Raw genomic sequence first — 11,977 nt, forward strand, 5'->3', positions numbered from 1 at the left:
CTATTCATAAATGTGAGCTTTTGAAAAGTGAACAAATTCTTTTTTTCTATCAGTCTTGGATATAAAGTAGGATAGAGAGTAATACACTAAGAAATAGTTTGATAGAAAAGAGTTAAAAAAATAAAAAGACCTAATTTTTCTACCTGAAAGAATAAACTTCTCCTTGAAACAATACGCCAATATGGAATTATTTAGGTTTAAAAACATTTTTAGAGTCCATACTCCATGCAAGGTTTATTTACACTGTAAGTTCTCAAAGTGTCCACCAAAATAAGATTGACTCATATCTTCCCAAAATTATTGGTAACCTATAGTAAAAATGATTGCTGTTATTTCTTGAGAAAAGAAATATATTTTATTTCAAAATTTGACAATTTAATCTTTAGCATTATGCATAGTTTCATATATCAAAGAATATGTTGACAGCAACCATAGTTTAGGTTAAACATTCTGACATCAACCAACCAATTTATAATGACACCCTGTATATATATTTATTGTATAGGAGACACCCTGTATTGAAGTATTATGAATTGGGGACACCCTGTATATACGTACTGTGTAGGGTACACCCCGTATATATATTTATTGTATAGGAGACACCCTGTATTGAAGTATTATTAATTGGGGACACCCTGTATATACGTACTGTGTAGGGGACATCCTGTATTATATAAGTATTGTGTAGGGGACACCCTGTATTGAAGTATTATGAATTGAGGACACCCTGTATATACGTACTGTGTAGGGGACACCCTGTATTATATAAGTACGTATTATGTAGGGGACACCCTGTATATAAGCATTGTGTAGGGGACACCCTGTATATAAGTATTATGTAGGGTACACCCTGTACATAAGTATTATTTAGAGGACACCCTGTATATAAGTATTATGTAGGGTACACCCTGTTTATAAGTATTATTTAGGGTACACCCTGTTTATAAGTATTATGTAGGGGACACCTTGTATATAAGTATTATGTAGGGGACACCCTGTATATAAGTATTATGTAGGAGACACCCTGTATATAAGTATTATATAGGGAACACCCTGTATATACGTACTGTTTAGGGGACACCCTGTATATAAGTATTATGTAGGGGACACCCTGTATATAAGTATTACATAGGGGACACCCTGTATATAAGTATTATGTAGGGGACAAATATTTGATTGATCGGTTTTCTATAAAGTTGGACAGACAAACTTTTTTATTCTATTTCTAAAGAATTGACAATGATTTTACTCTAAGAAAAGAAAGAAATCAAATAGGTCTTGAGTACACTTTCCCAGGAGAACTTTTTAAAATTTAAAGTTACCCAAGGAAACTTTTCCCAACCCACCAATACTTCCAAATACTTTGGTTTTGTTTTCATTAAATGTTACCTAAACTAAAACTTAAAACTCTACTGCAAAGATCTTATTTTATTCTAAACCAAATAAATATAATTTAATGGACTTCAGACGTAATTCCAAGCGCAAAGGTGTCCTTTAATCGGTGACGTAGATATGTGACCCAAGCACGACTAGGTCGGAGAGTTCGGAGGGTTGAGAACTAAAAAGGTTTTATTGTTTTCTGTTTAATAAATGGTATTTAATTATCTCCATTAATATCAGTGTTATTGATCATGTTCAGTGTATTGAACGGTGTATTGAATGTATAGTCATTAATCAATTAATTAAAGACCCCCTCCTTCCCTCCTCAATATCTGAAGAGGTACTCAGTTCAGGGCTATACAGTAAATATAAGTAATTATGATTTTGTTTATTACTCAAACAAATAATTATAACATGCAAGGCTTATTGGGCTAATGGGAAACTAAACCCAGTTTATAAATTATCATAGATCTACGAAAGGCCTGACATGGTACTAAAGGAAGATATTAAGAGAAATATTCTCTTTAGATTTTACATATCTAAGATAATAGACAGCAAATAGACAGGCACGACTTGCGTTAATATATAAAGTTTAAGTTTTATTCTGTTAACGTTCTTTTTCTGATTGATTTATATTTGGGGACCCAGTAAATTAAGGGTATTTCATCTTTTGATTGTCTTTATCAATTGACAATCTGCTAAAGGTCTTTCGTTAGCAATTGACAATCTGCACTGGAGGTCTTTTAATTCCCATAGTGGACCCTATAAAATGTGGAAACGACCTTAAAGCAATGTTAAGTATAATTTCGTAAAGCAAATTCCACTGATGATATGAAACGTTTCTTCAAATACTGCACCAATTGATGCATTTCATGTTCGTTGGACTATTCAAAATTATAACTTGAGTCTTCCAGTCGTCTTCCTATTTCAAAGTATAGTCTCACTGCATGTTTTTTAACACCCTGTAAGATCTTAGGTTTGAATAGTCATTACTCATTAGGTACAAACTCTATTTTATCTATAAGTATTTTGCTGACCTGATAATTGTTTAATCAAAGCATAAGAATCATTAAAAATTTCTTGCTTAAATATTGCAAAAAAATATCACAATATAGTCTAAGTTTAATTTTCTGTTAGATTTATTTGCTCAGTACACTGAGCTTTCTAAATATCCTTAATTTGAGAGAACGAAACCCAAGTTTTTATATTTGCAAAGCAGCCCTGGTCAATCCACATTAAATATAAATACGAGTGAGGAAGAGACAATCAGGCCGCCCCAAGCCTCCCGGAGTCTCTGCTATACGTTAAGTTTTAAAAAATATCTTAACAACTTCTCAAGTGAATTTCTTTTGATCGGATAAAACCATTGATGGATACTTTTTTAAAAATTAATTCTTGTTGAATTAATTTTTATGGAAATGGCATTATTTAATAAATTTAAAATTATAAAAAAAATGTATCTGTGAATATTTTGCATAAGAAACGTTTTTGGTTTTGGTTTCCTGCATAGTGTAGGCTCGGATGGAAAATGTATAAGGCTCATGGCGGTCTTAGTGTTCCTCCCTCTCCGAGGAAGGATTGGCAAGAGCAATAAACTGGTTTGAGTATTGCCTGCTAAAATACATTGTACCAACCAACTTGGACAGAATGCTTTTATAAATTTGTCAACATTAATTGGTCTGCGTCGTTATCATGCAAATAATTATAAAAACCAAGAGGGGGGGGGGGGGCAACAGCACTCCACTCTAATTTTACTTTTGTTTACGACAATAATTTTTAAATATATCATTGACAAAAATGAAAATTTAAATGTACATAAATTGCAAGTTTAATAATTACTTTATTCTTTTAGATGATCCACCGCGGGAACTGCACCATACTTCAGACGGAAGCGCATCCGTTACTTTCTCCCCAGTCGTCTTCGTTCTTTCAATTCTTCTAGAAACATCCACCGCTGTTTTATTGGCAGTTGTAAACTAGAAAGAAAGTTGGTAATTACATGAGTATTATCAAAGATTGGTTAACTTTTGCAAGCTTAAAACTTTCTTTACGTAAACTGTAATAGAAGCAAGGTGTCTATTGTGATTGAACTCAACAAGGGAAGGTTTATAACTCCTTAAAAAATATTATGAACAAGAGGCTATATAGCTAGCTTTAAATATACAAAAAAAAATTATAAATCTAAAATAACTCGTAACAAAAAATTAGCTGAACCTACAAAATGTCTGTAGTTTTTTTTAATAAATACCAGTTGTGAATATCTTTCAAAGATTTAATGTTTCCTAGATACTGTTCATGACACAACACAATTATCATTGTTTAGATTTAAGCATTTATGTCACTTTTTGTATTCTTTTTATTCCGAAAGAAATCGAGTCTTTGCGCCACAAAATCAAATTTTCTAATCCCTATATCTTTGCAAACCTATGGTGTTATCCCCTAATATTTCAAACATAGATTTTTTTATTTATAGTTTGAAATATCTAAAGGTCAGAGTGTTGCAAAGAGAAAGAGATTATAAAATCAGATTTTGTGGCAATAACTAAATTCCTTTTTTTAAAAAAAATTAAATTTTAAGATAGAAATTGTAATGGTATTCAAATTAAGTTTTAAACCTGAACAAGAAAATGGTATCATATATATCTTTTTCAACAGAATTATATATCTTATTTTATTTTTTTTTCACCAAGATCAATCAAGTTTTCACTAAATATATCTGCTCAGTGTAATGTTTATGATTTTTAATAAACGTATTTTAATAACAAGTTTTTTCAGGATAGATAGATTCTTAGGTTAAAAATATGTTGGTATTTTATTAATTAAATTAGTCCAGTAAAGAATTGTTAAAAGATTAAAAGAGGAAACAGCCCGAAAAATAAAAGTAAACCAAAGCAATAAAAATATCCTTTTTTATATTTGATAATTCCCAATTGTATTTTTTAAAGATTTATTCGAAAGCCAAAATATAAAATATTCAGAATTTAAAAAGTTTTCTAAATAGGAAACAAAAGATATCTTCCTCATTGTTACTCTAATTTAATTGGTAATTTTGTGAATCATACATGCACTTCTAGGCGAGGGTCATTTATAAAGTATAATTTATTTTCATCATGCAGTAGAATATACATAAAGATAGTAGACAAAATATAAAAAAGGTAGATTCCTCAGTTTCCTTATTTATCTGGACGCTCTGGATAGAAGGTAGATTCCTCAGTTTCCTTGTTTATCTGGACGCTCTGGATAGATGGTAGATTCCTCAGTTTCCTTGTTTATCTGGACGCTCTGGATAAATGGTAGATTCCTCAGTTTCCTTGTTTATCTGGACGCTCTGGATAGATGGTAGATTACTCAGTTTCCTTGTTTATCTGGACGTTCTGGATAAATGGTAGATTCCTTAGCTTCCTTGTTTATCTGGACGCTCTGGATAAATGGTAGATTCCTCAGTTTCCTTATTTATCTGGACGCTCTGGATAGAAGGTAGATTCCTCAGTTTCCTTGTTTATCTGGACGCTCTGGATAGAAGGTAGATTCCTCAGTTTCCTTGTTTATCTGGACGCTCTGGATAGAAGGTAGATTACTCAGTTTCCTTGTTTATCTGGACGCTCTGGATAGATGGTAGATTCCTCAGTTTCCTTGTTTATCTGGACGCTCTGGATAGATGGTAGATTCCTCAGTTTCCTTGTTTATCTGGACGCTCTGGATAGAAGGTAGATTCCTCAGTTTCCATGTTTATCTGGACGCTCTGGATAAATGGTAGATTCCTCAGTTTCCTTGTTTATCTGGACGCTCTGGATAAATGGTAGATTCCTCAGTTTCCTAGTTTATCTGGACGCTCTTTTTAAACAATATTTATAACTCAATATATACAGATGTCGGAAACCGGAAATGAAAGAAGTTTTTGTCAAAACTTGGAAAACATCTTCATTTTCAAAATTTTCTTCGCACAGGGACATTTTTTAAATACTATTAAATCCATATTCACTGAAAGGATGATTAGCAAGACTTGGAAGTACAATCATTTTCAAAGGCATGTCCTACGGGCGTACATTTAAATATCCGAGGTGGGCCAACCATTGCAGTCCTACTGTGGACTGTACCCCGGCAGAGGAGTGTAAAGGGTACCTTCATGTCAAATGGCAAAAAATAGTTTTAAAATCTCATTTTCTAAACATGCACTTTGTGGATTTATGAACGCGTTCGCCATATTAAAAATTTTGACATTCTGTGATATGACGTTTTGTTAGTGGACAATGGACATGTATGTAGGAAAAATAATCATTAAAGAGATTGTAAGCATAATTTCACGTAGCCCTCTATTTAAAAACGGCATTGAACTATTCATAACGCGTCCCTTGAAACCTTTATCTGATAAGATAACTACGTTATTATAGGTTTGAAAATTTTGAATTCTGATAATGCTTATTTTTTTTCCTGCAGTAGAAATTGCGCAAGTCACTTTTGTAAAGAAACCACAATTGAAAATAATCAATAATTCAAAATTTTAAACATTGAAATCTAATTCATACTTGATCAGGCAACGTTAAATGGGTACCGTTGTCAATAGGGCCTTACCATCTTATTTGCAGGGTCATTTGAAATTAAGCACATGTTTTATGACTTAATGCATAAATGCACTATTCTGTAGAAAAATTATTCATCCTTTGCATCAATATTGGCATTGATTCAGCATTGCGAAGCTACTAGAGAATAGCAATATATAAATCCATTTATGCAAACCAATAGATCAATATATACTGCAGAAAATATTGAACAAGAATAATAAACAAAGTGTTGCAGTCCCTAGGACGGAATCCAACTAGACAACATTTCCGGTTTTATAGAATTCACGAGATTCTACTGATCTATTATTTTTAAAACAACTGCAGGAATAGAGAGTTTTGTGACATTTCATAGATGGGACATTTCGTAGATGGGACATTTCATAGATGGGACATTTCCTAGATGGAAATTTCATGAATGGACATTTCATAGATGGGACATTTCATAGATGGGACATTTCGTAGATGGACATTTCATGGATGGACATTTCATGGGTGGATATTTCATGGATGGGAAATTTCGTAGATGGACATTTCATGGATGGGACATTTCATAGATGGGACATTTCGTAGATAAAGGAGTTTCATGGACGGATATTATACATTTCATAAATACACATTTTTGTTAGATATACATTTTATAGATGAACATTTCATAAATGAACATTTCATTGCTTGATGGACATTTCATAGATAACAGCATTTCATAATCAGGACGTTCCGTGACCATATAATATATAATATATATAATATATAATATATATTATATATAATAAGCTAAAATAGGTTTTTTCCACAAGTTCACATCCATTATATCATTTAATTAACCCACAAATCATTCAAATTTGTGTCATTGCGTCATTGCAATGATTTTTCTTTGAAATATACGTGTTAGACTTTTCTACGCATATTAGTGCCCGCTTTATGGATAAACTCCTGTCTACGCCCCTGAATATTATTGGCTGGCAAACATACAATTATCCAAGGTTGTAATGCAAGGAAAGTTATTTCAGAGGTGTACGCATCTTTTGTACTGCAGTGAAATATTCTGGTCATTTGAATTATCAAAATTATCAAAATTTAATGCTTTTATCCTCCTCGGATTTATAACGAACACTGATGCATCTATTCTTGTTTACGCTGAGTATACGCAACTGCAATTAACTTTCCTTGCATTACAACCTTGCAAATACCAAAGAATTATAATGTAAAGAGAGTTATTTCAGAGGTATACGATTTTTTTGTACTGCAATATATTGTTTCTGGGCTGAAAGTAAACACAAGACGGATGTCGCAGCCTAAAATGGGATCCATCTTTCACATAAAAAATCAATGAAATATTCTGGTCATAGGAAACTATTATGTGAATTATCAAAATTATCAAAATATTAAAATAAACCCTTGAATACTAAAGGAACACTGATGCATTTATTCTTGTTTCAGACACCGGCCAGATAGAACCATGGTTTCAATATATACGCATAAAATACGTGACAGCAATTAATATGGATTGTAAACACAGTATTGCAGTATTGCATACTGCACTACATGCCAGTTCAGTTGTTTGTTTTTGTTAATAAAAGTATGACCAAATATGCATCGTGAAAAAATGCACAAACAATTCTTCTTGTAAAAAAGTGACTTTTTTTTCAAAATATCAAAATTCAAAACACTGTGCATGGCTAGACCTTTTAAGGTTGGGAGACTTTACCGTATATTCCTCAAGTTGTATTTGCTCAAACCATTTTAAAGTAGAGGGGGGGGGTTAAGGCCTAGAAAAATAACCCTTAAAAGATTATGAGCCCTCTTTTTTCTTTAAAAAGAATTGCAAAAATAAGCTAGCCTGAAAAAAATGGGCAATGAACATGTATTGTAATTAAAACCTGTATGCCTTTGTCTAAGATATACAAAGATTCAGACCCCCCCCCCACTCCCCACTTTAAAGGGTGAAATTTTCTTATTTCGACTGATTTAAAATACTAAATAATCTGAATAGTGAATATTATTATGATTTTCATTTTAAAATTGATTTAGAACAATAACCCTCGGATAAATTTCTTCATGTTTAGTTTGAAAAAAGTTCTAGTTAAAGCTATTCAAATTTAATCAAACAAACAAACAGACAACTAATTATTTCCAAATTTAAGAATGAAAAAAAAAAAAAATTTATTTATATGTAGTGAATATGTATAATTCATATTTATGGAATTAATATTTAAATAAGAAAATTGTTTCTATAAAATGTGTTGATATTAAAGTGAGTCTTAAAGTATGTGTTTTGACTTGAACTAAACTTAAGTAAGAGCCTAAGATCATGTTCAACCTGAGCCTAGATATGGTTCCATTTTTGATATAGTACATATCATTCTCCTTCCAGGGATAAAGCTTCCCTGCTAAATCTTCATTTCTGGAAAACCAATAGAAACCATTGGAAACTCATGGATTATGATATTTTATATTATTATTATGTAGTAATTAAAACCCCATAAAACCCTATATAAATTCAGTGCTTATATGAAATAAACAGTGTGCAGTGTGTATAGTGTATACTAGATCCATTTTCTAAGTATAGATCTACAGCATAGAGTAATAAAACGAAGAGGTTTTGGCGATCAGCTAAATAACTACAAGGTTCACGATTAACTGATTATATATTTTATCTAAGATACGTGGTTAAAAGTTATCTATATATTCACATGGTTTTTTATTATGATTACGTGGCTCAAGAAACTCCCCCTAGTCTTCTCAGCTGCCGCGGAGAATTATCCAAGAAGGACGACTTTCATAACCGCCACAGTAGTCCCCCCAGAAGGAACGGCGGAGACGTGGCGGAGCTGATTCTTCTATCCCTTGAAGACCTGTAAGGATTCCGACGTGCAGGTGCAGGTGGAGGATGAACTCGAGGAACAAGTTGGAACCTGACTTTCTTGGGTATTCTTGCGGCGGAGGATGGCGGAGGATCCGAAGAACTTGCTACTGGACGACGGCTGGGTCTTCTTCGAGGCGGAGGAAGAGCAGGAGTGACGGGAGCATCACTGAACGCAGGTTTCAGTCGATCAACAGAAACCACATCTTGTTTGGAACCAATCTGGAGGCGGAAGTATTTGCTTCGCCTTTCTAAAACCAGGTAAGGCCTGCGATAACAAGGAGCTACAGTAGGAATAACTGCATCCTCGCGGACAAACATGAACTGAGCTTTCAATAGGGCTGCAGGTAGCTGAGACGGAGGAACTGTGTGAACATGATGGGGCGGAGGAATGGCGAAACCATCAATGGCTCTTTCAACTTTCCTCAAGAATGACTCAGGAGGAAGTTCGGGAACGTCCAGAAGTTCACCAGGCAAAGTTAAAGGAGAACCATAGACAGCCTCGGAAACTGAGAGGCCATTATCATCCTTCGGAGTAGCTCTCAAACCCAAGAGAACCAAAGGAAGGTGAGAAAACCAGTCCGAACCTGCTAACCTGGCCCGGAGAGAGGATTTTAAACTTCTATGGAATCTCTCGACCATACCGTTACTTTGAGGATGGAAGGAGGTTGTAGTAGAGGGTGAAATCCCTAAGTCTGAGGAAAGCGTACCGAAGGAACAAACATTCTTGATGCTCTATAGGAAGAAGAGCCCGCATCCTGGACAATAACGCTGAGGGCAACATATCTTCAGACAAAGGAAGAGACATAATAGACTCACAACGAACATAATCTGTCAAAGAATGTGTCTGTAACAGACGAGACTTGAGAGCACTGTAAGGATCGACTGCAGGTGGGTTCCTGATGATGTTGACGACGTTATCGATCTCCTTCTGGGGTAAGGACGCCACGACATGATGGAACTTGGTGCTGCTGGCGGTGATGTTCTTGAGATGGAATTGTGACTCTGCATTAATGAACCAGGACTCACAACTGTCAGGCCAGAAAACAGGAAGCTTCAGAGCAACAGCGTAAAGATGGCTGGACTGGTTTTCAGCGTCCACGGACAAAGCTGGATCTCCAGGCATCGCGATGCTGAAAAACAACACTGTCGAACTAGTTTTCGTTTACTGCAAGAGCCTGTGAAAAAAACAGGGAGGCAGGCTTACTTTTCAGCCGAAAATAAATCTAGTGAAAAAAAAGTTTCAACTCAAAACACTGAGTTTTTATGTTTATGAAAATTGCACAACTCGGTGGGTTGTTTCACTTTTAGGACTTAAGAAAACGTATTCAAAAATGTCCGGGGTCACCAATTTGGCGATCAGCTAAATAACTACAAGGTTCACGATTAACTGATTATATATTTTATCTAAGATACGTGTTTAAAAGTTATCTATATATTCACATGGTTTTTATTATGATTACGTGGCTCAAGAAACTCCCCCTAGTCTTCTCAGCTGCCGCGGAGAATTATCCAAGAAGGACGACTTTCATAACCGCCACAAGGTGAAGCTTAGCTCAGATGTACACAACCGACCTGTCCATTAATCAATCAATAGATTGGTCGGTTGTGTACATCACGATAAGTTTACGTATCTAACGCTGTATAGAGCGATCGTATTTCTAAGGAGTGGTTTAATGTAGATATTTGAATATTAGTATTGATAATTAGATAGATTAGGTCGAAAAAATGTAAAAAATAATTTTTATATCAAAGTGTGACACACGTTTCTACACCCATTTTTCAAGGGCTTTTCAAAACTATAGTTTTCAGATCTTTAGCTTTAGTCATAAAAAAGTTATGGGCTGTTTAAGATTTTTTTTACATACTCTGGTTTTTTTATCGCCCTGCACCCTACCTTAGGCATAAAAAAATTTTCAAAAAATCCTTTAAATTTCTATTTATGAAAAGTCAAAATACTAGAGGGGGGAGCCAATTGCCAAGTTTAGGGCTAGGAGCTCCAGGTCGTCATCGTTGTTTCATCTTTGTGATGGATAACCCTGCATACACTATCATGTTTATGATAAAGAGTTGAAGAGAAGAAACAATAAAAATTTTTTGAAATAAGAATGTTTTCAGTTAAATTCATGCCCTAGAAACTTAATATTTTTGACAGAACTTTTAGCTAATAAATTGAGAACCTACAAATTTGAAAATTGTCAAATGTTTGGAGTCAACATCCTCGAATTCTCTTTAAATAAAGAAAGAAAATCTAAAAATTGGTCAATTCCATAAAATCCCCCTTTAGAAATACGATCGCTCTATATACAAGTGTACAGCGTTAGATACGTAAACATATCGTGATGTACACAACCGACCTGTCTATTAATTAATTAATAGACAGGTCGGTTGTGTACATCTGAGCTAAGCTTCACCTCTTCGTTTTATTACTCTATGCTCTACAGTCTGTTGGTAGTTATTCAGGGAGAGAACATTAGCATCTTAAGGAATATTCAATTTTAATCAAACTCAGCCCTTTTCCGAATTATTTTCTTAAACTTAGAAAATATTAAGCTTTACACCACAAAAGAAATATGAAGCGAGAAAAGTTCATGAAATTTTTTTTTTTTTAAATCATTTTTTTTTCGTTTTTTTTTGAGTTTTGTAGGTAGGAAAAATAATTTTGATTCTATAACTTCAAAACTTTTTTGGCCAGATTATATTTTTCTATATTCCTATTAACGTTTCGATTATTTAGAATTGGAAACAAATGGAAAACCTATGAGCTGAACATCCAAATAACTAAAAAAGAGCCCCCCCCCTCAAGTTTAAAAAATACAGAATATAAAATATAATATATAAAGATATAAAAATTCCTATAGTTTTGTAACCAGAGCTGAAAACTTTAGAATGAGATATCCTTTATCTCGATTACTTAATCTGAGTATCCAATGCACACACTTTTGATTTTCTTCTTAAACCGTTCTTTCTTGGATATACAAGAGAAAAATCAAAAACCGATTTTTAAAATAGAGAGTTCCTCCGTTTCTGTATATAATTTTAAATGTCGCGCAATATTTTTAATTTATCGGCTTCATATACGCGACTCGGATTGGTTGAATTTTTTACACTTTTCAGGATACAAGTACAAGATTAGGTTAGTCTCGATATTAAGAAAAAGAAAGGATCAAGC

At 33.7% G+C, this 11,977-nt stretch overlaps 2 protein-coding genes across 2 annotated transcripts in view; one reads left to right on the forward strand and one right to left on the reverse strand.

Moving 5' to 3' along the window:
• The window catches only part of LOC111702265 (zwei Ig domain protein zig-8), a 30,052-nt gene extending 25,910 nt beyond the window's left edge, over positions 1 to 4,142 (forward strand). The window contains exon 9 of the mRNA XM_023473900.1: positions 3,233 to 4,142. Within this exon, the coding sequence (XP_023329668.1) occupies positions 3,233 to 3,360 (128 nt within the window). The 3' untranslated portion in view covers positions 3,361 to 4,142. The remainder of the gene's footprint in view (positions 1 to 3,232) is intronic.
• Positions 4,143 to 8,721: 4,579 nt separating this feature from the next.
• On the reverse strand, positions 8,722 to 9,447 carry LOC111702254 (uncharacterized). The gene has a single exon (XM_023473886.1). It carries the CDS (start codon positions 9,445 to 9,447, stop codon positions 8,722 to 8,724), a length of 726 nt encoding a protein of 241 aa, XP_023329654.1.
• Between the last annotated feature and the right edge of the window lie 2,530 nt (positions 9,448 to 11,977).

This window comes from Eurytemora carolleeae, unplaced genomic scaffold, assembly GCF_000591075.1.
Source record: "Eurytemora carolleeae unplaced genomic scaffold, Eaff_2.0 scaffold466, whole genome shotgun sequence".
NCBI lineage: Eukaryota > Metazoa > Arthropoda > Copepoda > Calanoida > Temoridae > Eurytemora > Eurytemora carolleeae.

Excerpts from the sequence above, each read along its gene's own strand:
- LOC111702254 (XM_023473886.1), bottom strand. The coding sequence starts at position 9,447 with ATGGTCGAGAGATTCCATAGAAGTTTAAAATCCTCTCTCCGGGCCAGG.